The sequence below is a fragment of the Hermetia illucens genome, chromosome 1 (genome assembly GCF_905115235.1).
Source record: "Hermetia illucens chromosome 1, iHerIll2.2.curated.20191125, whole genome shotgun sequence".
In the NCBI taxonomy this organism is placed as follows: Eukaryota; Metazoa; Arthropoda; class Insecta; order Diptera; family Stratiomyidae; genus Hermetia; species Hermetia illucens.
This window is the reverse complement of record NC_051849.1, coordinates 31046520-31074204: the sequence shown is the minus strand read 5'-3', so window position 1 is coordinate 31074204 and position 27685 is coordinate 31046520. Positions and strand designations below refer to the sequence as shown.

Here is a 27685-nt window from a genome sequence, read left to right as displayed (position 1 = left end):
AATTTTCGTCACACGAGAAAATATTTTTTATTCCATGCATTTATACTGGAAGCTCTTTCTTTATTTTAAGAATTAGACTTTCTTGCCACACTTTATCGAATGCTTGTGCTTCGACCAAGAAGATCGCTGAGCAATACCTATTTTCTATTCTCCAATACACTCGTTACCTCAAAGACGATTGTGCGAACTTGTTCGATTATACCGTGTGTCTCTCAGAAACCAAACTAATGCTCAGGAACCTTTTTGTTTTCCAAACGAGCACCGTTGTGAGGTTACGTAGAAGACGTATGAGCCTGTATACCGCAACGGATCTGATCCTTCCCACATTTAGGACCCATTGTAATTTCTGGAATCTTCCAAGACTTGGGGTAATAAATGTAGAATCGCGTTGAACATGTGAGTCATGTGGGTGATCATGATCCCCGGAAGTTCCTTCAACACATTTCTCGTGACAAGGCCATGTCCTAGAGGGTGTAGGCCCCTTTCTGCAAAATTAAAACTTCATTTCGCGAACGCGGATACGCCACATCGTTTTTAGTCCGGACCAGTAAGTACTCCCATCAAAGAGATTTACTTTGGTGCACTGTCATCGAACGATTGTTTGCTTCAAAGTGATCGCTCAGATTTTTTCATTGACACATATTTACTGTAATTCAATGTTGATTGTCGAAATCTACTGTGTGATTTAGCAGAAAATTTATTTTTCAAAATACTAATGGATGACATAGTTTCTACATGAATGCTGCAAAATATACGTATTAATTATTTTCTAGTCCAAAACAGCGTTCACTTGAAAAAGTGACGAGATTGGAAAAAAAGTAGAATTCAATTTTTACGGTAAATTGCATAACTCGATCATAATGATATTCAGATTTCGGTTAGAAATTCATGAGACCTAAATTTCAATGAGAACTACGTGCAAATTAAGTGCAAAAACCACTTATCTATCAACAGAAATCCTAAATTAGATTCAAAACCAAAATATTGCATAACCCCGAACCTACAAAAGTGTTACTTCTGACACGAAAACATTGAGCAACATTAATTCAATTCAAATTATTTTAAATTTCTCATGACAGTATTAAAGTAACATTTCCTTCCTTCCTACTTGCTATTCAGAAGAGCATGCATAACAGTCTGGGTTCGTACCAATCTTAAGGGAATTCCCACATAACAAAACATCTTCATTTTCCTATATAGTTTGCGGCTAAAGCTTATGCAATCTAAATTCATTGTTTTCCGTCAGAAGATACAGTAATTATGTTGACGGTCAAAGTAAAACAAACATGTGATTTATAAGACACAAATATTGTGTTAATTCCACCCAGATTTGCTTACCTCAATTCTGGACAATTTGCTGGTTGTATCTGGTTCCTGTTGTTATTTTCACATTAGGAAGTATTACATGATAAGCACCCAGTTTTGTTGAGCACGTTTCCACTTTTTGTATCTTTGTGGCAAATCACTTCGCTTTTAATTAAAGCTTTGTGGTGTTGGTTACAAAAAATGACACAAAAAATGTGAAAATCGTCCATTTACGCTGATGTAGAGGAACCTAACGATAATGATGATAGTGCATGTGTTGTAGAGTTATTGATTGTCTAGTGAAAGCGTTTAGATTCTTTTTGCAACATACTAAAGAAACGGGAAAATATCTGGGGCGAATTAGAACCGTATCTGATAGTAAGTGGTACATACAAGTCATGCCAAATTTTATATTTTGCGCGTGTCTTGCATAGATGATATTCTTAGGTATCTGATAGTGCTAGTTTTCTTATCAATAGTAAGGATCTCCATAAGAAAGCCATCGAATTTGGCAGTGCAGTGTATGTTTTTATCATGAAGCCACAATGATTAGATCGCTAGAACAGCAGTGGTTACTATGAAAGACGGTCTTCCAAAACCTTTATTGTCTTAGCAGCGCTATATTGTGTGAAACATTTAGGTTGATTTTTCCCGACAGCTGTATGCATGATTACTTGTATCAGATCGAACTACTTGCGTAGAGCACCTCAGGTTAGTCACGAATTGGTAATTCTCTATTTAGCTTGAGGAATCGAACCCCAATAACTACACGTTTCGAAACGATTGGAATGGTCAATAATAATGGTATTAAGAGAAGTTGCATTACATTCTAAAAGAACTATTCTGCCCCTTTAATTGTTACAGCGTCCATATCAAGTATAGTATGATGTTGATGCCAATACGCCACAGGAACTTTAAGATGTTTCCTACTTCTAGGTCATTCCGCTTAGCATCTGAAATTAAATATTCTCCCGAGTGTCTCAGTCTACTTTGGATAAATACCGGATACCGCCCAGGACATGTGGGGAGGTTTCGTTACTCCCCTCACAGAATCTGCAGGTAGTGCTTATAGGTACCCCTAGCTTCCCCAGATAATGATTTAGCCTTCAATGTCCAGTGAGTTCTATGAGGTTTAAACAATATTTCGAACACTTGGGTGATATTCCCCCATGAGCACCCAGGAATTTTCCATTCCTGGTAGGTTCGCACAGTTTAGTTCCCTCAGCCGTTCCTCTTCGTTTTTTCAGCGCCATAGCTATGAAGCCATTTCCAATTCCGCAAAAGGGCTTTGGTCCACTCCTGCTCCTTTCCTGGCTAACTCGTATGCCCATATGGCCTGAAACTCAGAGTATCTAGACTTTATTGAAGAAGCATATTCAGTCTGTTAAGGCAGTTTAGAGTTCACCTGGTTGGACCTGAGTGCCTTAATAGCCGCTTCGCTGTCAGTTAGAATTCACTGCAATTCAGTCACTGCCACGCTCTTCCAGTTTGCCCTGTTACTCCAACGTTTTACATTCCTTGTCGAAATCAAACGTAGTTATCATGCTATCCCTCACTATCAGTAGTTCGGAATACCCCCTCCTTCCATTTAGGCAGCGCATCCCCTCGCCCATATGCCCGGACATTTTGAAAATCGCCCTCTTTGCCTGCATCTGGATGTGCAGATAGAGACGAGTCAATTCCAGGGATGCCGTTGGGGATGTCCTCATTGCCTCACTGATATGGTACATTTGCAAGCCACTCTTTAAAGTTTTTGTTGTGCTGAGTTCAGTTCTTTCTGCCTAGATTAACGCCTCATTGTAAATCATTGGCCTTACTATTGCAAAGTATATCCAATGCAGTATTTTCGGGGTGGATCCCCATTTTTAGGGTTTCGTGTGAAACAGAACCTTATTAGAATTTAGTCTATGTTTGTCTATCCGTCTGTCTGTCACACCCGATTTATTCGGAAATGGCTGAACTAATTGTCACGAACAACAAGTGACGCCATTTTATGTTGAGTTTTAATGGGCTCAATCAGTACTTTTCAAAACTGATGATGTTTTTGATACTGAGTGAAACAAAGGGAAGTGAGGGTTCAAAATGTGTGCCCTAAAAAGTGTAACGTGTAAAGTGTGTCCGGATAGCTGAGTGGTTAGAACGCAAGGCTGTCGTACGGAAGGTCGCGGTTCAAATCTCACTAGTGGCAGTGGAATTTGTATCGTGATTTGACGTCGGATACCAGTCGACTCAGCTGTGAATGAGTACCTGAGTCAAATCAGGGTAATAATCTCGGGCGAGCGCAATGCTGACCACATTGCCTCCTAGTGTACCGTTACGGTCTTGAATGAAGTGCTCTAACACACTTCAAGGCCCTGATCCAACATGGATTGTTGCGCCAACGATTATTATTAAAAAGTGTAACAGGTCTCGTTCTCAGACCTACCCAACCGAAAAATTTGAAATCACAATGGTGCATCTATACGAAAACTAAGTTTCAAAATACATGGCATTCCCATATCTGCTCAAAGAAAGTTAATAATAGCATATTTTCATAGAATTGTGCTTGAAATTAGAAATTTACCATATCCCCTTAAGTTCATCTTAGAAGTTCGAAATTTGGTACCGTTATAGGTAATAATACAATACCAAATTTTGGAAAGCTTGAAAAAAATCCAACTGTTATTAATAAAGTTATAGAAGGTCAAAATTGTGTAATTCACGTTAATTTATCGCACTTTGACACGTATGACGTCACCATCATGTGAGCTCATTCAAAAAAGCTCATTGGAATTGGGGAACATATCAAGGAATATTTAGAACTTTTAGGTATGTACGAATGGGAAAACGTGCATAGGAAATTTCCTACACAAGCCAAGCACAAAACCTTTATACAAATCATTAGAGTCCTTGAAGCTTTCCGACATATCAACGGAGTATTTTCTCATTTATCTTCCATGTCATTTAATATAATGGCTCTCAGGTGATTAAGACTGTACTATTTTTGCCTTGGCTAGATTGATGCGCCGCTAAGCCTTTCTACATCACGTATTGGCATTTCTTGGTTCACTTTGGATTCTTATATTTGCCCCTACAGACTAAAACAATGTCACCGGCGTAACCCTAGACCGCTATTCTGCTCTACGAGGAGTTCATAAACTATCATACTCTACAGAACGGTGAGAATACCCTACCCTGTGGGCAGCCTTGTGTAATGTTCATGACGATAGATATAGCACATGTCGGCACTTCTATTTGCCTACTCCGAACATCCTGCGCGTCAGTAGACTGGGGGGTTTCCCACTCACTTCCGGATTATGGCATCTCGTAGCTGTGTGTGCAATACATTGTCGAATGCTATTTTCATATAAAAAAAGCGCGAGCATACCTGTTTTGTTAGTTTTTAATTTTCCTTTTTCTCCCTTCTGTCTGGTATCAGTCAGAGGGTTGTTGCCTCCTGCCATTTGATAGAATCCCAGGAAATGAGTTCTGAGACGCAGATGTACCCTGTCCTTCTTTTTCTCGGTAAATATCCCATCTTCTTCAGACAGACCGACCCGGATTCTTTTGTGGTTTCTGAAGCCGATAAGTACGTCGTGAGTACATTTTTGTACCTCTGCCAGTCCCCGGTTTGTTTTACCCGGTTGAACAGTTTTCGGACCTCTGTGCTCATTCTGGCTGGGTTCCTGTTCCATCGAGATACATCTCTTCATGACGTAACTGCCTTAGCCGGACATATGCGTTAATAACAACTCTGTTGAGATCTTCCATCACTGGTTCATGTTATCACTCAGGTGGTTGTATAGGAGTTTCACTCTGTTCTCCTGGGATTCCCAACTATTTTTTCTACTTCCGAGTTGCATTCAATGTCGAGTCTGATTATTCTGTGATCGGACATATAGGGCTCATCCAACCCCCTCGATTCGATTAAAGTCGTTGCTTCTCCAGATCCCGTGGTAGGCGTTGCCATCCCATCCGAGGAGAAGTGGTATCGCAGATCTTCGCCATTCCAATAACTGATTCCACTGGGATCCGGGTGAGACCTACTGGGATACCTCGACTGATGCCAAGTTCTCCCCTCCCTGCTTATAATGAGATTTAAAAAGCCATGGGGTTTCTAGTCAAAAACTCAATAGGAGAGGGAATTTTAAAAGTACGTTTAAGAGTGATACAAACTCTTGCTATTTCCCAAAAGGAATCTCAAATTATCTGCGTGATTTCTTTTTGTGAACCTCGGATCTGCCCCCGTGCACTATTCCAATGTTATCCCAAAAAATACCTATTACTACTACTAGAGATCCATTTCTGCATGGTGGAGGTTTACCTGGGCTATCTTATAGCTAGCCATTGGCTCAATTAGTGCTTTGGAGGTCTTCCCCATTGTCGGAGTATCATGGTCCTCCCTCAACATGGCACTTCTTTGCGTATTGCTTGATTCCTAAGCGATCTAGTTCTAGGTCGTGTAGCTTCTCCTTTTCATTTGGTAACAGGTCCCGCATTCGGTACTCCGTTTCAGTCTCTATAGCCCCCGCGATTTCTTTGAGAATACCGGTAGACTTTCCAACCGATGCGTTTAATTTCCACCAGAATTCGGTCATCTACTCCGGTCGTGATTTAAAGACTCTCCATAATCGCATACGGAAATCTTTGTTCTGAATCATAAAAAGGCGCAGAAACTGCTCCGTTTCAATCGCTGCAGCTTTGGAAAGATATACTACTGCCACCATATGTGCCCCTAACGTATCATCCCCAACGCCTGTCAACACAACCTTCTGGCCTGACAATTTTGAGACTATATTGCTAAGCCAATACGCTGTGTTTTCTGTTGCGTAGTCTTTGAGTCGGTGAACACGGGCGTGAGAACAGTGAATGGCATGATAAATCTCCTCGTCACAAGCTGAGATCTGGTGGACTGTAGCATAGCCAAGAAGCTCCACTTATACTTTATTCATCTCGTTCCCTGATCTCAGCCCATAACTTACAAAGTTTTTAAGTGTTTTTTTTTTTCAAAGATGGGTTTGGTTTTTGTATTGTATATTCCGCTTCCATCATTTATGTGTGGCCCCTCTTCAATACTTTGTGGAGTATAGGATGTCCATACAGTCTCTTTATTGTTATTGCTGTTGTTCACTACATTTTTATTTTCGAGGAGATTGTGCTTCAGTTTCATCATTATCGCACGTGACGCTGGCTGAATGATGTGCTCAAAATAGCGAGATAAGCACAAAAACGAACAAAAACCTCCATGACGATTGGGATTTCAGCCCGGGGCAACGAGATTGAGTGGCTGATGCTCTATCCTCTCAACCATTGCCCTAAACTAACTAACTAAATCCAATCATTTAGGAGGCATTTAATTAATTTATGTGAAACTTAATCGATAAGGTAGCTGGCTATACCGCAATATTATTAACGCATGTCAAAAATCTCCATTACCAAATTATCATAGTATAGTATACATACAGCCATAAGTTCTGTCAGTGGATGCGTATAGCGAGAAATGCTAGGCCGTCGAAACTGGTAACACTGTGTATGGAGAGTACCTAACCATACCCCACTTTCGTCAGACTTTCAGGTTCCGAAGGTCAGTAGCGCGTCAACGAAAACACGATGAAGTTCGGTAACTACGAAAAAAGAATCGCGATTATTGCGTTGTACCAATGTGGGAATACGCCGAAAAAAATTCATAGTTTGTTACAAAAGCTGCTGGTAAACGAACGATTCATTTTTAGGACATTAGCTCGATACCGTGAAACAGCTGATGTGGTAGCGGGAGGGGCGCCCGCGCTCCGTACATGGCTCGAATGTCGTGCATGCTCTGCGTGAAAGTATTCGTCGCAATCCTCTCCGCAAGCAGAAACGAAGTATGAGTCCTATTTTATGTGAAGATCTCGGTCTCGGTGTGTACCGGCGGTGCGTTAGCTATATGCTAACACCAAAACTGAAGGAATTCCGACGAACTCGGTGTGCTGCTCTTCTGCAACTATTTCCCGGTGAAAAATATTGCAAAATTGTTATTTTCTGATGAAAAACTGTTTACAAAAAGTCAACCGACAAAATGATCGAATATATGCTCACAATTGTTATGAAGCCAAAGAAAATTCACCGCGAGTCCAACGTCGCCACAATCCGACTTCTGTCATGGTATGGTGGTTCGTCTTATATCACAGAGTAACTGATATTCATTTGTACGAGGCCGGCGTCAAAACCACTGCGTGCGTGTACGAAAAGCTGTTGGAGGATGAAGCCGAGCTATTGAGTGAATCCCTATTCGCTGGGAAGCCGTGGTACTTCCAGCAGGACTCGCTCACAAAGCCAAGACAATTCAGCACTGGTTAGCGGCGCATGTTCCTGACATAACCGCGGATGAATGGGCCTCAGGCAGTCCAGATTTGAATCCTCTGGACTACAGTCTTTGGGCTGTACCGTGTGTGAAGGGATCGATGCATGGCCTCACAGACTTCGGGCCTGTATAACTGCTAACGGCGGCCATTTTGAATATTTTTTTTCGTTTGAAAGCTCTATGTTTCCCTTTTCTAATGGTAACTCCTCGATTGATTTGGTTTATTACTTCGTAAGAAATAAAGATTTGTTTGACTGACAGAACCTATGGCTATACTATATATATAATTTTATTTGTATGCCGTGTAGGTACGTAAATGAAAATGAAATCATTGCTATTAGTCCGCCTAATTTCATTACCAAAATTTCATTAACACTTTCTATTGATTGACGCCCTTATCCGACAACTTTACAACTTTCTTAAATTGGACGACCAATTGTTAGTCAGTGATAGTGATGATATTTAATTGATAACATTGCCGGAAGCCTATTATTGTTAATTGTTTGGCATACGAATGATTTCATGCTGTATTTGCCACAGTGTTAGCCCGTCATATACAAATAGTATCTACCATGGAAGTATCTAATTACAGTTTGGACTTGGCTAATCGAAAGGTTGACCAACTCCCACATGCTATGCTTATTACATTAAACATTACAAAGCGCCATAAAAACTTACGATTTGATTGGTAAGAAGTGTGTGTTTGGATTACCGCCGGATCTGACGGAGTTATGAATTCATATTCGAAATGCGAGAAATCAAAAAGGCATGCACATCAAAGAAATTTTAAAGTTTCATATCTGGCAGCGAAGAAACAATAACATTCCATTTTATTATGCTGAAGACATTAAACAAATAATCCATGGGCTTTCGGTTAGTAAACCAAAAGTAGTGTAATTTCGCACGCAATGCATTCAGCAAAATATGGCGCTGCGCGTATAAAACTTAGATGGAAGCGTGCGAGTACTGGATTTCTGTTTTCTAATGAGTATAACTTGCAACTTTTCCATTGCATCAAGGCATTCCCCTGGATTCCAGCACTTTTTCATTCTGCCTTTGTTGAATTTATGGTTTGTAATTTTTGCAAGAGCGCATACCTTCTGTATTTTTGTCTTCACTTTCGTTGTTGTATCTATGATACTTATGATATAAATGTTTTTGTCTGGGGTACCCGCGCATATACATACATATGTATCTAGTGGTTAAATGTCGCCGACATTAACTATTGTTTAGAAATTATTTAGAAATCTGTCTATCTCTCATAGCCACTTAATGGTGGCACTTTTTCCTCTGAATTCGTGACATCTCTTAATTGCTAATTGTTTTTATTAAGTGGATAAGCACGAGAACTAAAAATATATCGTAAAAGCTAGCGAAGTAGCTTTGTTAAGAGATTTAAGATGTATCTAAATGTGTCCACAGCATGAAAGTGGATTTGTATTAAAATGAAATCATATCTAGTTTAAATGTATGTATATATTCTATGTACATATTTAACATAAGAAAGGGGATAATAGAAATTTTTTTCAGAATGCGATACATACATAACATGCTGCAAAAATCTTTAGGTTGTTAGGCGGAAGTATGCGAATCTTTTTAACCTAATTTGAAAGAAACTAGTTAGTTGGTTTAGTTCACTGGGAGGAGCCGCAGCTCCGAGCACTCAGGCCATTGTTAGGTCCACTGCACTATCCCCTATTTAATGGCCTCCCGCCAACGGCGTTTGCAGGTTTTAGCGAATCTGAGAACATTCTCCAGAGGCACAGAGTGTACAGATTCTTCATTGAAGAACACCTTACCAAAGTGTCTTCGTCTGAGATCTGAGGAGGGCGGGAAGCTGCATATAAAGTGCAGGATCGTCTCCTTCTCCTCCTCAAATTGGCTGCACATAGCCGAAACCACCACCCCAATCTTTTCCATATGGTAGTTTAAGGAGCAGTGTCCCGTTAAAAGCTCTACTAGGGTTTTCATGTCCCACTTCTTAAGGGACAAAAAAAATGCCGCTCTGGCGACCCCATGTTCTTTCACAAGGATTTTCGCTGCCGGGAAGAGTTCAAATTTTTCCACTCGACTGCATGAATCCTTGCAATTTCACCCTTCAAAGTAGACTTGACAGTGGATGGCTGGATTACAAAAGCTCGTTCTGGTCCCGACATTGTGGATCCAGACCCTCGGTGAGCCAGTCTGTCAGCCTCCTCATTACCAGCCAAGTTTGATTGTCCCTGTCGAAACAGGTTCGAATGGTGCGACTCCTCCTTTTTTTCGCAGACATTCTTCTGCTGTCATTGAAATGGCATATATCTCCGCCTGGAATATGGTCGTAATTTTTCCGAGGGGTCGGGCCAGTTCCATAATCGGATTCCTCGAGAACACGCCTGCGCCCGTGATTACGACAGTGTATGTCTTTCGAAGACGAATCTGGAAACCATATGATCGGCCGGCATCAGAGCTACTGGATATTTGTCAAGGAATTTCCAGATAAACTAAAAAGGTAGAATTCGTCCGGAGGCAATTGTAATTTCCAGCAAAGGAAATCTATCGTATGCGGAGATACTGAAAAAAAGGTGAAATCTGACCCCGACTTAAAAGACCTAGACGGAAGTGTCAGCAAAATCCGGAGGACTCAGAAAGAGGATTTCATGTCTGAGCTGGAAAAATCCACTATGGAAAAACAGATGGCTTCCGTAACCAAGTTGCGAAAATGTCGCGGTTCGTTCCCAAAAACATGAGGTTTATGTATATGCGTGCAATGATCTAGATGAGATAACATCCAGAAAAGAGATCTGCACTGCCTTGAAGCAACAATTCAAGTTGGAGCGATTTAAGGAAGAGTCTATCGTGACCCTAAAAAAAGCTTTTGGCGGTACTCAAACAGCCACAACGCGACTACCAGTGGAGGCAGCGCAGAAGTTATTGGCATATTATCTCCAAGGGCCGTGGGAAGGTTGGGATTGGATGGGTTGTTTGCCGACTAAGGGAACAAAGAGAGATGTGCTAAAGAGGTACTTGAATGCCTGATGTTTGAACACTTCGCGAAGTCATGCACTAGCGGCATCGATCGGTCCGATCGATGTCGAAGGTGTGGGGAGAAAGAACATATTGCCAAGGAATGCAAATGCATTTTGTGCGAAGAGAGAAGGGACGGGATAACCGGCATGATGCCGGAAGTGGTAAATGCCCGGAATTTAGGAAGGCGTTAACTGCATTGAAAAAATGACGTTAATATAAATGAACCTCAATCATTGCAGGGTTGCACAGGATTTTCTTGCGCAGACCACTTAAGAATCCGCGATGGAGATTGGTATCATTAGTGAACCGTACAGTAACCTTGTCGGTGGTGTATGAGTCACAGATTCGACTGGAAGGGCGGCGATATGGGTGTGCGGTCGCCAAGTCATACTATATAGCATGGGCCAGGTGGCTAGTGGCTTTGTAAGGGCAAAAATAGGTCCGCAAAGGGCGGTGCTTATTAGAAGCATGCACCCAGTTGGCTGTAGTTCTAGCCATCTGGATTTGGTTCTGCAATTGAACCAGATCTGACTTTTGTCAGCCTTGCCCTGGCATGTGATGTGTCTTGGCAAGTTAGCGTCACGTACAGCGACCACCAGGCAATCACTTTTGAACGAAGAACGGAGACCCGCACCCCGGAAGGCGGGTTCAGAGGGCAATAGGGAGGATCGATCAAGGGCAAAAGGAGCATACCTATAGCAAAGCCCGCAATAAATTTTTGCTCGCCATCCAGCGGAGTAAGAGGGAATATTTTAAGGAGCTCTGCTGGGAAGCGGACATAATACCGTGGGGTAGCGTCTAGAAAATCGTGAAAGGACATTCATCTCCACAGATCACATGCCCTATGCTCTTCATGAATATAATCCAGGGGTTATTTCCCTAGAAAGAGGGGGTAGTGACACCCTCCAGCGCCCCCTTAATATAACGCCGGTTTCACTAGTCACCAGGGACGAGCTTGTGGTGATCTGCAGTCGAATAGGAGACAACAAAGCCCCGGGTGTGGACGGCATACCGAATAAGACCCTTAAACTTGTCATCAAATGTAGACCGAATATGTTCGTGGAGCTGTTCGATACGTGCATGTCCGAGGGTATCTTTCCTGCACCATGGAAACGGCAGAAGCTGGTGCTCCTGCCTAAGACTGAGAAACCTCCAAGGGAACTGTCCTCCGTTAGATCCATATGTTTTCAAGACATTATGGGAAAAATGTTGGAGCGGTAATTTATAATAGATTACTTCCGGTCGTCGAGAGCCAAGAAGGTATTTCAGATCGGTAGTATGATGTACTTAACCTTCCGGTTCAGGAAGAGGCCACGGTGGTTGGTTATGCCGACGTCATAGCATATAAGATGATGAGTTATACTCAAGCGAAGTAATCAGTGTTGGTTGGTTAGAGAGCGCTGGATTGGCACTTGCGGAGGAAAAGACGGAAGCGGTCCTCATTACTAAACACCACAAAAGAAATTACGCCTGCATTAGAATCGGGAATCGTATCATAACTTCCAAGTCGGCTATCACATACTTGGGAGAGATGATAGACAAACAGAGCATACTTGCGAAAAGCATCCACCACGAGTAGGAACGTGGGAGGACCGTGACATACTTGCAGGTTGCTCATAGCCACGATGATGAGTTCTATCTTGTTGTATGCTATCCCATTTTGGAGAAAAGTGCTGAATATTTTAGGGAATGCACATAAACTGAGTGCGGTCTACAGAAGAACAGCCTCAGATGATGCAGCGTTCGTCATCTCGGGAATGATGCCGATTGACATCTTGGCAGACGAGATGATGCAGGTGAAAAAACCGAAAGGGAGAAATCCATAAGCAGATGGCAACAGCCAGTCAGAAAAGGGTCGTTGGACTTACAGGTCCCTTCCATCTGGGGGTCGCTGGAGAAAAAGTATGGGGAGATCAATTATAATCTCACCCAGTCTCTCACCGGTTTCAATTGAACACCTCACCAAATTGTTCAAATTGCGACCGGGTTCCAGAGAACCCTCCGCACGTATTCTTCCAATGTACTAGGTTCGTGGAAAAAAGGTGGAACTTAAAGGAAATTTTAGGTGAAGTTCTATCACTAGAAAATTTTGTCCGGAGAATGGTAGCAGGAGGATTGGGATTGGATCAGTTCTATGATCGCAGCAATCCAGGATAAACTGCGAAAAGCAGAAGGAGTGAGGAAGGCGCGGTTACGAACCCCGCGGGTCTCATTCCAGCCTAGCTAAAGTAAGCTAACTCCGTCCCGTGATGTAATACCTAAAGGTGTTTCCACGGGGTGGGGGGAGAGGAGTCGGGGTTGGTTTTAGTGGGTAAAAATCTCACACTCTGGTGTGCCAAGGACAGGTGTCTTTTAAAGATTTCCACCTCCTGGAAAAAGGACAGACAGACAGTAAACCGCTTTTAATACGGATTTCTTTTATACAAAACTTTAAAAAGATTTTAATTTTTATTATCATTTACTCAAACCGATTCTGTTGACAAACACATTTACATCTTAATATTTAACTTTTATGTATGCTTGCAGATTTTAGATATACGAGTCCATATATAGGTAAAGAACGTTTATAACATAAAAATTTCACAAACTAATAGCAATGGAAATTCAAATACAAACGTAATGAATTGTTGAATCAAGCTGCAACGAAATTAAGATAACTTCCTTAGTATACACAAATAGTATTCATTCTACTTTATTCAAACCTGGATAAATGGTTCCTCAAACAAGTGACTCGAGAAATTTTCTAATAAGATTTATGAATTTCAATTGTTACTTTAAGTGGATTTTGAATGCAATCAGTAAATACTTAATCCCTGTCACGTTTTTATCTTACGGAAGATAATCTACGGGTCCTAGAACAAAGTGTACAGTAAGAACTGTTCTCTATGCACTTCTTGTGAGTTGATGGTAGCGGTCTATCATACTATATTCTGTAACGGACTTTGCAACTGCAAAATAAAATTGAATCTTTGCTCATAATGCAAGTTTACTGTAAGTAAGATAGCTAATAGTGAGCATGCATATAAATGCACACGTTCTCATAGATCTGCGTCTAGTATCCTATGCGGTTCCATCTTTTATACTTACTGTCCGTCTACCTTTTATCTTTGCGGTATATCTGATTAAGCATTGAACTTGAAGTGGACTTTCCGATATCCGCACTGTTAATGCGTTTTCTGTGCGTATTTTCCCCTAGAACAAAAATATCGATTCTAGGCAATAAATACTGTTATGGTGAAAGAATGGATCATTGGCTTTTTTTTGAAACCGTAACCGTGAAATACGCAGCAGAATGATCTCCCGTAAATGGGTATTAAGAAGTTAATTGCATTTACAGATGCACATCGTGCAATTATATTCGCTCAGTTACCAGTGGAGGAAATTTACGGAAATTTCTTTGATTGGGTATATTGATGGTAAATGCAGCTTTTAAATTGTGTGGGTGGCACACTATTCTAAATACTTGTTTCTTCTTAAGGGGGTCATCCCATGTGAAGGCCGTTTTTTTTTGCCTTTTTTTGAAAAATTATTTTGGAAGACTGGATAAAGATAGGAACGTGATTTTTTCACCATATGTTTATTGATATCTCTAGTATATGTGATAAATTTTTCAGCTTGATTTCGTAGCTAGTTTTTGGAATACGTATCAATTTATGCACCCATCTTCAAGAAAAAGTGTTTTTCTGCTGCCATGCTGGAGGGCGCTGTGTTCATCTGAGGAAAAAAAACTAAACAGCATTTAAATGTGGACAATATTCCACAGTCCGCAAACTAGGATAATTAGAAAATATTAAAAGGTAAATTTTTGCTGGGCTTTTAAACTTAATTTTTTGGATTTTGGTATTTTTTTATGGTTTTCTTATGAATAAAAAAAAACGACCCGTCCGATTGTAATTATCCTAGTTTGCGGACCGTATAAATATGTATTAAAGAAATCGTGAAAATTTCAAAGAATTTGGTTGGATAGATTTGGAGCTATGGTGGCAGCCGATTTTCAAGATGCAGTTTCGAGAAAAACGCATTTGGAAATTTAAATGTGATTATCAATAGTAAAATTTTAACTCACCATTAGTCTGCGATAACTGGTCCATAGGGAGCACCCTCCGTTTCTTCAAAACTGTCTTGTAAGGCCGATTGTTGCTCTCTGGTTTCAATTCTGGCTCTTTTAGCGAGGTCAGTCGATCGTCGTTCGGACCGCCAAATTCGCGCTTCAATACGGCGGTCGACATAAGCCTGACATATGTGACCAACTTGACATCCCATTGTCATTGGATTTTGAAAATGCCATTGAATCATTCATTGAAAATAATTACAGCCAGAAAAGTGGCTATTTCTACGACCTTGGCCCCAGAATGAAGGTGTTTAGGAGCGAAAGTATAATCAATGCATTTAACGACTCATTGTTATTCTGGGTCTTTGCTCCTAAACATCTGTTCAAGAGATCATCTCGTGACAAATCTTCGTAGATTGGTTTGATGATTGTTTGAACTTCTTCAGTCAAAGGTGCCTTCTCGTGGTGGAAACTATCCAGTTCTCCTTTAGCCTCCACTTTGCGCCATTTGCACCAACTGTCCTCGCCTGCTGGACAATTTTGATGCTGAGGATTTTCGTCTGTAGAACATTTATGGAAGAAATTTGCCCAAATTTCTTGCTTCATTCTTTCTATCGAATTTGCATGTCGACGAAAAGCTAGCCCAAAAAATGCAGTGAGGTCGTTAATAAACTTATCAGTAAGTTTTCCAGCCCCTTTTCCACCAATGCCTTTGTGATTCTTCTTTGCATTTCTAAGCCGCGTTCCCATTCTTTTCTCGACATGTCCTACGCATTCCTTTTTTACTTAACACGTATATTTTATTATTTGCAAAAATTTGCAGAAATACCGAAGAAAACTCCAGCAAAATCCAATATACAAAACTTGTCGCAATTGGAACATCCATGTTCATGCTTGCTAAAAGTTTCTTTGCTGATGTTGATGCGAAGTCCTTTTTCTTCTCTGATAAGTATCGATTCCCATGAAATACTCGTTTTTTAGTGCGAGTATGACGTTGAACCTTAAAGCGATCTCCCTTCGTACGATCCATTTAAAAAAATCACTGAACACACAAACAGCACAATACTTAGTACAAAATATAACTCAGTGTAGCTTGAAAGGTTTTCAGTGCTCACTCTAGACTGGATTATCCTTTTTATTCCAAACAGCAAATAAGTTTAGACAATTGATTGGTTTTCCATCTTCCATCGGAAAATCCCTTTGCCCATATATTCTCCACTATATATAGATACAATTCATGACAAAAAAAAATTGATTTCTCCAACCCGACATACGGGATGACCCCCTTAACCCCTTCTACTGTTTTCTTCGTTAAATATCAGCGAGACGTAACCAAGCTAATGCAACTCCTCATCCCTTATGAAAACTCATGAGCTTTCACTTCAACCAGAAAATATACGAATCAGTAATTTCTACAGATATTTGTAATATCCATTTTTTTCTTTACAGGTAAGTTTAAATTATGCTGGGACGGCTTCTTTCCATACCGTAAGTAAATATGTCATAAAGCAATAATAAGAAGATTGATATGTGTGTGAGGATTATTTTCTCTTTTTTTGAATGACTCCATTGCATATGCTACTGGACTATGGAAAGTCACAGAAAAAATTACAAGCCCATATCTGTTAGAGTGACATGTTCCAAAAAATCGAAAATTGAAACAGCTAAAGGTCTACTCCTGCCTAGATTTATTCACCTGATTCTCTTACCTTGTATAGGTATGGTGTAATCTTAATGATTAAACACTCTAATTATACACATATCCCCTTATATAATATCCTTGCATAGTTTTACTAATTAATGTTTAGCCACAACTTGATCCGCATTACCAAATATCAATTACAGAAATGTTCAATCATTTTGCAACTACCGGTGTTAATATGTAATCGTCAATAGTCGTATCAACTTGTTTCATTTGTGTAACTTACCGTTGATGACCAAAAAAATTAAAACCTGATTATAAACATTTAAGCAGAAACAAATTACAAAGTTTGCGTGCGACACTCTGGCATATTTTAATGTGTAACTTACTCACTGATTGATCCAACCGTCATTACTAATTTTACGCTTTTATGTGACTACCGATAGCTGAGCGTTTCCCTAACCGCTTTTGGTCAAATATTTTCGATTTCTTCATGGTGGAGTTAAAAGGAAACGCGGCGTTTATTTAATTATCGCAATCAATTCATTCATCGTTTTGGACTTGATTAAATTTATTGTTGGGATAATGGAATGCTAACGTTGATTTATCGATATGCATATGGGAAATGATAGGTATTATTGGAAGTGAAATATTAACACCAGGAAGGGTTCGGAAAAATCGAATGATTGATTGCCTGGAAAAAGCTTACATGTTACAACTGGCAAATATTACACTAAAATGTTCTGGTAGGAGTAATACCATAAAGTATTACATAACAGGGCGGTATTAGTGCGTCACCTAAAGTTTCCTCTAGGTTTCTCCTCTCGTCCCGATATATCGGTCAGTGGAAGAATAAATATGTGCTCTGAGTCCTCGGGAACCTCTCATCATTTGGACAATTGGATGAATTGGTGGTGGCGATACCCCCCATGCTCCGTCAAAAACTGAGTGAGATTGTCATTAATCTCCCCATATTGTCTCCCCGGGCATTCCTTGATGGCAAGGATCAGCCTGTGTGTCGACAGCCCTATCCCTAGTGCCATCTATCTACAGATCTCTCCCTCTCGGCGTTCTTCGTCTGCGACAAAGGAGAGACTCACTTTAGATTGTATATACTCGTCATCTCATCTGCCAAAATGTCAATTGCCAGCATTCCGGAAATGACGAATGCAGCCTCCTCTTAGACGGTTCTGAAGGCAGAATACACTCTTAGGGCTGTCATCCTATAGACCGCACTCAGTTTATAAGCATTACATGATGCGCGAAATGCCTTTCTCCAAATAGTGGTGGCATAAAGCAAGATCGAGCTCACCGCACTCACAATAAGTAGGCTACAAGTATGATGGGGCCCTCTCTCTCACATTTGGCATTATCCTTGTCAGAGCCTTGGTTGCCGTGGATCCTTTGTCACAAGCATATTGCACGTTTTGTTTTAAACTTAACTTCGTATTTATCATCACTCCCAAGTATTTGATGGTCAGCTTGGAAGTGATGATGTTATTGCCGATTCTAATTCCTCCGCAAGTGTCAGTCTAGTGCTCTCTAACTAGGCCTTCACAGCAATGATTGCTTCGCAAGAGTATCACTGCGACTACAACCAATGCTATATCATCGACGTAACCCGCCATCGCGACCTCTCCGGAACCGATAGATTAAGTTCATCATTCGACAGTAGTAGTCCCCGTACGGAGCCCTATGGGACATCCGCGGAGACAACGTATTTCTTAGTTCCATCGTCGGTATCATACCGGAGTGTCCATTCTCGCAGGTAGCTATCGACAATAACGTCGAGATAAGTGGGAACACCAATCGTCGCCAGGCACTTCCGTATAAGACTCGAACCACGCAATATTTGCTGGTAGCACCCCTCTTGTGAATTGCATTTTTGCCCAAACTAGTAACCATTTTGATGGTATCAGTGGTTGATCTGGCTTTACTGAACCCAAACTGCCGATCTGAAAGGCCTCCTTGGCTTTCGACGTTCGGGAGTAATCTGTTGTAAATTAGCCGCTTTTCCCATAATGTCTAGAAGACATATGAGGCTATAGGAGGATGGTTTGCCTGGAGGTTTACCAGCCTTAAGCAGCAGTTCCAGCTTCTGACGCTATTATGCTATAGGGAATATCATGCACGCTCCGAACAATTGAGCGAACATATCCAGCCTGGATTTTACGCCGAGGTTATGGGCTCTGTTCGGTATGCCATCTAAGCTCGGAGTTTTGTTGTTACTTATTATGCTGCAGATCTCTAACAGCTCGTCCGTAGTGCTGCAGGAATTACCGTCACATTCATAGATCTCTGAAATGTGTTAGTACCTCTGTCTTGGTAGGGGAATGACCCCTGAATGATTTCCAACAAGAAAGCAGGGCACGTGATCTGTGGTGATAACCGGCCTCCTAACCGTCCCATCACAATTCTATAGATGATCCCCCACGGACTTACATCCGCTTCCGAATAGAGTTCCTCAAAACATTCCTTTTTGCTTCGTTGGATGGCAAGCCTGAGGTTTTTGCGGACTAAATTGTAGATATGCTCCTTTTGTCCCTGATTATTGCTACCTACCGCCTTCTGAGCCAATTTACTTTTCCACCAGTAGTTAGACACGTCCCTTGGCGATGCATTGTGTGACGTGGAGAGCTTTCTCTGTAGGGTTGCTTGCCTAAGTGCGTTGGTGTAGCCACAGTTCCAAGAAGCTTCCTCGTCCAGAGCTTTTCCAGACCAACTTGATGCCTTTCTTGGCTTTAAGTATCTCGTTTCCCTGACCTGTGACTGACTGACTCATGGAGCATTGTATAGTTTGGCACGCCTATATCGACGCTCCACCAATCGAGTCAGAGACCCAGACCCCACCGTGACGGTTTCTGTAGGGTTCACTTATGATTGCAATTTCTATTTGAGATTCATAAGTGGTCTGCTCAAATAAGTCCTGAGGGTCCCTGCAAAGATTGAGATTTATTTGAATAAACTTCATTTTTTCAGTCTTCCTGAATTTCAGGCATTTACCACTACCGCCAATATGCCGGTATTTGGGGGCCCCTATTGCACTCCTTGGGAATATGTCCTTTCTTTCCAAACCTTCTCCATCGATCGGATCGATCAATGTTTGGCTAAGTGGCAGCTTTCCGGTTTTTACTCTTTGATCGAACTCTAGAATGCCCATTTAGGTCTTTGTGGTTCTCCAGTTGCTGTAGGTTTATCAGCAGGTGTGTTCTTATTGGGAGATACAAACCCAACCGCATAAAGATTTGTTTAAATCTCACCAAGAAGAACCTCCGAATCATAGTGGGAAGTCTCACTGGTCACTGTCGACTAAACTATCGCCTAGAAAAGCTAGGCATATCTACGGATACTACCTGCGCGGAGTGTGTCGAAACCTTTATACACTTTCTGGAACACTGTCCGGTACTTGTGTAAAGTTGATCGAGACACCTGGAGATTTGGAAGTAGGGAACATACGCTGTATGTGAGGAGGAGGGAGAGATGGTCCTGGACTTCATATGCAGCTGTCTGGTCCACTCAGATCTCAGACGAAGACACCTCGGTAAGGTATTTTTCAACGAGGAATCTGCGCTCTTTCTGCTTTTGGAGAATGTTCTCAGATTCGCAAAAGTCTGCGAACGCCTCTGGCGGGAGGCCGTTGAACAGACAATTTACGGGGATAGTACAATGGGCCTGGCAAAAGCCTAAGTGTTCGGAGCTGCAGCTCGCCTAAACTAAACTGAGGAGGTGTTGTCAGAGCCCACCTTGTCACCTTTACAAAGTGTAATGCCTGAGAAAAGGCATCCTTCTTTACTATATCTGAAATCTCCCTTGCTGTATAGCGCTGTACGATTATCATGCTCCTTATCCGGGACCGTAATCTTGCAGCCAAGATGCATTGATGCGTAGCCTTGCATAACACTCAAATTATTTATTTATTTAACGGACAACAAATGGAATAAACTTTAATTACTTATTGCCCTCTGGAAGAGGAGAAAGCAATAATCTTATCCTATGCTTAAAACTACTTAAAGAAGAGCAGTTAAAAGGACCAAGCTGTTGGGCGTTTGTAACTTCGGCAAAGCCTAGGAATCGGGAAGTGAAGGTAGACTTCGAAAGGCACGTTGAAAATGTCCGCATTACGTGTGTTGTTACGTTGTGCTACGGCACGTTGCGTGTATGATAAGACATAGAACGGCAGTTGATGTCATTAGCGACGGAGCAGTCCATCAGACCAGAGGAAAGTTTAAAAAATATGCATAAATCCAGATAGGATCTATGCTGTAGTAGGAAAGAAGGTTCAGAAAGCGGAGGCGAGAGGGGTAGTCCACACGAGTGAAGATTTTCTCAAAGAAGAGGGAATGAGTGAATTTACGTTGCACATTTTCAAGGGCAACATAATCACAGCTACGGTAAGGTGACCAGATCAACGAACAGTACTCGAGGGTATTCCTAACGGGGGAGTAAGGTCGTTGATAAAAAATAAAATTAATATAGGACCCAGGAGACCCTTGGAATAGATCCCAGGACGTCAAAGGAGGGGAAGAAGCAGCGTGCAAAAGAGACGCGGCAGAATCGTGTGGAAAGGTAAGAGGCTAGCCATAAAACAAGTGGTATGAGAACGCTTAGAGACGAGAGTTTGGGTAGAAGTTTCTTGTGATTTACAGTGTCGAGGACTTTAGCAAAGTCAGTGTAAATGTTATGCATTTCTTGCCAAATGTCTAAGGCGACAAAGTTGGTAAAGTCGAGCCAGTCGGAGGCGGTAAACCTACGCTTAACAAAACGTTGTTCTTTCACTATATTCCCTGATATATCTTTCCAAGATTTTGGGACAGGAGGAGAGGAAGGAAATCAGACGGTCATTCTCGGCAACCGTACGATAACCATTTTTGTAAATGATTCTTTTCGAGGCTTTTGTTAAAAACAAGGGATAGTAGAAGGGGATGGACTGACCATTTTTAAGCAAATAGAGGTTTGGAAGAGCCTCGTGACTAGGGCCGACATTGGCATCGAGTTTGACAATGAGGTCCTCGACAAGGAGAGGGGAAAGGAGGGGAATTTTTGGTGATGGGGGGCAGGCTACATCCACTAGCGGGAGGGAATAGGAGAAAGGAGAGGGAACATGGACTGAGGATAAGTAGCGGTAGAGTAAATCACAACATAATTAGGGGAGTTAGCTGAGGAGCCAGAAAATTTAATGGACGGAGGGAATAGCTGGGCAGGACATTGGGAGTTGCGAATGTGGGACCAGAAAGGCTTCAGGTTTCCTTTGAGTCAGTCTTCAACAGTGGCCAGATATTCGTTTCTGGACTTACGTATTAAGGATTTAACCGAGAAACGAAGAGCTTTGAAAATGCGAAGTCAGCATAAGTTCAAGAAGACAGGAACTTCTTCCTCGCAGTCTGTTTTTGACGAAGTGTTTTATAGACTTCGTGGTGAACCAAACAGGGTAAGAACGTAAGCACTTAGGAGAGGAGGGGACGTAACAGGGAAGAAGATCAGATAATATGGTATATAAGATGTTGAGTGCTTGGTCACACGCTAAGGGAGAGAGCAAGTTCGAAGTTCGCCTTATGAAAATTGAACTTGGTAGGCTTGTCCGCGGCAGGGGAGTGGAGTCGGGATATCTGAGCCTCGAACTCAAGAGCAAGATGATGGGCTTCAGTGGCAAAGTAAGAAGTAGCATGATGGGGTTGGGAAAGGCAACGCACAGGAAGGTTAGAGATGACAAGATCAAGAGTGCGATCTAAGTGGTTTCTAAAAAGATTAAAGTGGAGGGCGGCACAGGTTTACATGAAATTGGATAAAGGAAGGTAAGGATGGGTGGAGTTATTAGGGAGGGATGGAGGGCATAGGGAGATTAAAGTCGCCATAAAGGATGAAAGGAAGTGAAGGGAACAAAACTATTAGGACTTCTGATAATCTGTCGAAGAAATCCTTGTACAGAGAAGGGGGCTGAGAAAATATACACAGGATATGATAAAGGGGCATACGTTTGGCAGAATGACTCGCAGGTGGGGGAGGAGGAAAAGATTATTTCAGCACGGAGAAGGGAATTAACACCTATTAGGGCATCTCCGCCGGTTGTGATGTTTCTTAACGCAGCCAAAATCATCTCACAATCAGGATTCTGTCAGAGACCGGCCCTCGGGTACTGAGAACGTACAGTCCCACTCTAGACTTGCGTCTGATATCACTGGACTGAGGAGAGAGACGAGTAGTGGGACCCTTCCTACCATCTCATTTCATTTAGGCGTAGAATGTCCCACTTCAGGGCCGTAGAGAGTAAACCTGAGCTTGGGGTGAAAATGATGTGGAAAAATAGTCCCTGGGGTGACAACTATACCGCTGAAAGTTATACAGGCCCTCACATTATCCCTTTCACGTTGAAATTTCTATTCCGGGCCGGGGAAGAATCCTCCCCTTTTCACCCCCTCTCCCATTTGGCCTGTCCAGCTTATATCGTTCGAACTCTGAATTAAATTAGACAAAGCTAGAATTGTAGGGATCCAGATACTGTTAGTGCATTTTCGATAGTCAAAGATCTTCGGCTGACCCACAAATTTCTATCTCTTTTAATCGCCTTTTACGATCAAGAGGGAATACTTTGAATGTATTAATGAATACTAACTCCCATGAAACTTGATGTCTCTATCTAAATATTAAATTTAGATAATTAATCTGCCTACTCCCAATATAATAGCATTCGATACAGTTATACATTCACAGCTGCCTCTACCCGAGGCCCCTTCTGCTTGCCATAATAAACCTTTTTAATAATAAAAGTCACAGCAATGGATTCTAAATACATATCATCATTAAAGTCTGCTTACTTACCTATCATAAATCAATTATCGTATGCCCAGTAAACCTCGCAACCAATCTTCTAAAATGATCAACAAATCGCTTCTTATAATTGAGTACCAAGCACTTAAAAGAAATCAACAATAGAAAACTAATGACGAGCTAAAGTGATTAAGAAGCATCACTGGATGATTTATAGCGTTTAAACAAGATATTAGTCGCTGATCGCGTCAAAGGCTTGGATCCAGATATATTTGTGACCAGATACCATACATGGTCTATGCGGAGGTAGCTTGCGCTTCCGCATCTTAGGGAGTGGATAGTGGAGTTGCTTTCTTCAATTTGGTACTTCCACAGATACGAAGAGTATAGATGGTAATTGATGCTAATGCTTCATGAGTACATTAAGGAAATCAGTGCCAAGTTAACTTCATACAATTTGTAGGTACAGAGGCTACATAGGGAAGGGAACTTGAACTTCGGAGTCAAGGTGTGAACTTTGAAGAGTATTCCTTGCATCGCTCACGCATTCCTTATTTAGTTTTGGGCTGGAAAGTGAATAATACAGATAAGATAAAATTGCAAGATACTACTTCAGTTTTAGTATGTCTTCTCCATGCATTTTGATGAAACACACTGTATACTGGAAATATGACTTATGACCGCAGAAGTGGTAAAACTTCAAATTGTCTTACCTACAAAAGCTAACTAGAGACACCAGCAAGCCTGCGATTTCCGCTATGCGACCGCCGAAGCAGGCTTACCGACATTTTTCTGAATATAGTATGCGTTATGATGGAATCCACCTCTATGGCGTCTGTATCTGATGTTATCACACATTGTGCGCTTCAAACAATCTTTAGTTTAGTCTACCGCGAGAGTTTCATGCGAGAACATGGTCGTGGATTGTAACTGAAGGTCTTCTCAACCATCGCTTTAACCATGCTTTCAAGACGTCGAAGAAATTCCGGTTTTCCTCATAATAACGATCTTTTGTTGGTTGGCTGTGCGATCGTGGTGCATTTCGATTGATTGAGATGCTTCGAAGATTTTCCCCAAATGATTTAGTTTCGAAAAAGTGATTTTACCAATGTGGTCTTTTAATGGATTGAACCCTGGAAAATTAGCCTTGGATAATAACGTTTGACGGGTTTTCTGCAGTAATGAAGAGGAAATAATATAATTTGTGGTGAAGTCGAGCAAATAATAGATAGTTGATGCATTTAACTAGCGAAAATCGACAAGAAAATTCGAAACGATTATAGTGAAATTAAATCTTAGTTTCTATACTAGATTATCTAAGAGTGGCCTTAGTTTAAAAAGAGATTGAACGCCCTGTTTACCGATGATTTCTTCATTTTGTTTCTGTGCAGACATTAACTGCTTTGCCTCGAAGAATGATAGATACATTTTTGCGTTAAAATCAAGGTTAGGTGGTCCCAATGCTGGAGGTGGAGATATGTTCTGCTATGAACAACTTAATATGACATTTATACAGAGTTCTTGGTTTAGTTAGAACAAAAAATTTCCCGGAAACCAGATCGAAATGCAAAAGATAGGATCGAATCCTCGAAAATATAAAAATTGCCGTCACGAAGCATTCACTCCTTCAACAAGTCCAGTTAGTCATTACGATGGCGAAGATATTCCCAGTATGGAATTACTGAAGATCAACTACGTGAAATCCAGCAAATCCAAACGAAACTCGTATTCAGATGATCGTCCAAGATCGGAGGACCAGACGAAACCAAGCCTGTACAAATATGCAGTCTATAAGAAACTCAACCGGTCCAGCCACCAGTTGGACGCTCAAGAATTTTTCCGACAATGTAGCGCTATGGAAGGGATATCGTCGGACCCAAAGGGTGCGCCTCAGAAGCTCCGAAGGTCAAACTCTCATCACGACAGTGATGATGAAGCAAATGACAATAGCTGGAATTGTGAGTCCCAGCTAGCAGCTCTTAGCCAGGTGACTACCCGCGCGAACCGACTGGAGAAGATACAGAAATCAAGTCCTGTCCGGCCTCGCAGCTACCACCAGCACCGCAGATGTACAAGTCCAGATGATGACTCTACTGACTTAACTCGGATAAGTCAACGGTTTGAGCAAGTCTATCGCAGCAGGTGCAATTCACCTGTTTCTCGCGATCCTATCAAGTTCAAGAGCTTTGTGGATGATCATCCTCAAGATCGAAGCACTTCCAGTAGCAACAAAAAAGAACAGACGGCACACACGCAAAACCATCAAAAGCGAGCAGACGAGATGAATTCAAGAATGAATACCAAAATCAGGCAAATGTTCGATTTTGATCACTCTCGGTCCACACAATCGAGATCGCAATCAATAGATCGAAGCCAATCACCAACAGCAGCAGCGAAAAAGCACAATAAATGCAGCCAAAACCATGAAAGCAATAAAAGAAATAAACAAAAGCATGTTAAATCGAAAGCAATTATCGAATCACCGTTCGATCGACGATCGATGATCAATCAACAGCAGCAAAGCGAAATTGGGAATAAGAAAGCAGTTGCTTCGGGTAACCATATCACGTTGAACGTTGCTACGGATGGAGTACGAGGAGCCTCATCATCAGCAAAATCAGCAAGATCACCAACAAGGTCACCAGCTCGCTCAGAAAATCCAGTGCGATCAGGTCGCCATCTTCCCACTGCCATTTTAGAACCTGTTTGCAAACACGATCAACCATCAGTAACGGGTTCGTGTGGTTACAAAAATTGCAACATCAATAATTGTCCCATGTCCCATTCATCACAACCACCATCTCGGGCGACTGATGAGTGCCAGAGGATCGGCCAGAGCAAGAACAATAAAGACAGCAATTCCTCCAGGAACAAGTGTAGGAAGTCATTGAATTGCGACAATGACAATATCAGGATGAATTCCAAGAACAACAGCCACAGTAGCAAGTCAGTTTCATCGGGTCACGCGAATAATGGTAGTTTAATAATCGACTTCGATAGTCCCCACGAGAAAAGCACGAAAATAACGGTCAAGTTGGGTGGTGATGAAGTGAAAGAAGTGACGTCATCGACAACTAATAATCGTGTTAATAACAGTGCAAAATCGAAAGGTAGTGATCGTAACGATGTACAAAATTTCAGTGGTAAAAATCTCACGAAAATTTCAACGGATGAACTGCTGCGCGCCCACAAAACATCTACGAATCTGAATCTAAACAATGCAATCATCCAAAGTGCTGTTAGCAACTCGCAGAAAGTCAATGTGAATTTCAGAAATATCGAAAATCGGAAATTCAATGATCTTCGATCCATCAATGATCACCAGTCGAACTCATCGAACAATCATCGTTTGAAGATTTTCGTGCAGAGCTCATCAGTCTCTACATCATCGAATGTATCATCGATGAGTAGTGCATCAGATGTATCATCACTGACTGACTCCGAAAGGGATTATTCGTTTTTCGACTCGGAAAGGCTTCAAGGCAGTGTGATATCAGTTGAGGGTGGTTGTGGTGGTGGTGATGGGTGTGATGATGCCGATTGTGGAGCTGAGAGTGGGATATCTTCATCGAGTGATTTCTTAAGGAATAGAAATCGGGATGGATCGAGCTCTTATTGTGGCAGTGGTAAGGGTAGTGGTGGAGCTGTACGAAACAATAGTGGATATACGGCGTCAAAATTGGGATGCGATGGTGCAATATTTTGGAATAATTGTTATTATTACGACGAGAAATGCGCATATTGTTCAATGTCGAGCGGTGACAATGACGACGAACGAACTGAATCATTCGTATGCGTCTGTTCCGGTAAACAAGAGGTAAGGAGAGGAACGATTTTATTTTTCAATTTATAGTACAAAAATGTTATGCAGAAGTTTTTAGAAAAAAAAACCTGATAAATAATAGCTAAATAATTAATATTTTTGGGGAATGGTACAAAACCCCAAACTATGAAAAACCTGCATAGTTTAGGAAAACAGCTTTTCCCAACGCCTAAACCGATCTGAAAGATCCACAGTAGTAGTTAGTCTGAATGTTTCATCGATAAATTTGTTGCCTCTAAAAGTAGTCCTATAGTTAAAATGTCTGAAATTGATCACCTTCCCCTTATAAGGCCTGATGATAGGGGTGGCTCCTTCCAGACTGGAAATAAAAATTTAATTTCAATAAAGGGAAAACAGAGGACTGATTAGTTTTCACTCCTAGAAACAGATTTTTTCTGTACGGCGTTGGTGTTATGTCATCTTGCATTCTATGTAGCATGTACGGCTTATCGACTCCCACATAACCTTTATGTAATCATCCAGGAGCTTACTTTGCCTCAGAGATTATAAAATCTCCAAACGTTTCCCAAAGTAATTTCTTATATCTTCGAAAATTTTGTCAGAGAGGGACGTTTTTATAACTGGAAGTACCTAGATGATCCTTAGAAAAGCTTCGATAAATCAGTTTATATCAATCTTGTAGAATTTTCCGATAAACAGCAGTGAAACATTTTCTACCTAGAAATTAACAATTGGTACAGTAGAAGGAGCGAAGCACTAGATTCTGTGTGCCACGTTACAAGTTGTCAAGGGTTTCTGCAACTTTTC

The 27685-nt window shown here is 41.4% G+C and overlaps 1 protein-coding gene across 9 annotated transcripts in view; it reads left to right on the top strand.

Moving 5' to 3' along the window:
* The window catches only part of LOC119647714 (guanine nucleotide exchange factor DBS), a 302166-nt gene that overhangs the window by 199255 nt on the left and 75226 nt on the right, over positions 1-27685 (top strand). For 3 of the 9 annotated variants that reach the window (XR_005248929.1, XM_038048835.1, XM_038048809.1), the window contains exon 1: positions 23977-26911. The exons of the other annotated variants lie outside the window; for them this stretch is intronic. Coding sequence is in view for 2 of the 3 variants with exons in the window: in XM_038048835.1 (XP_037904763.1) it covers positions 24659-26911 (2253 nt within the window). In the remaining variant the exon portion in view is untranslated. Of the gene's footprint in view, positions 1-23976; positions 26912-27685 lie in introns of those variants that run through there. 9 annotated transcript variants of the gene reach the window in all.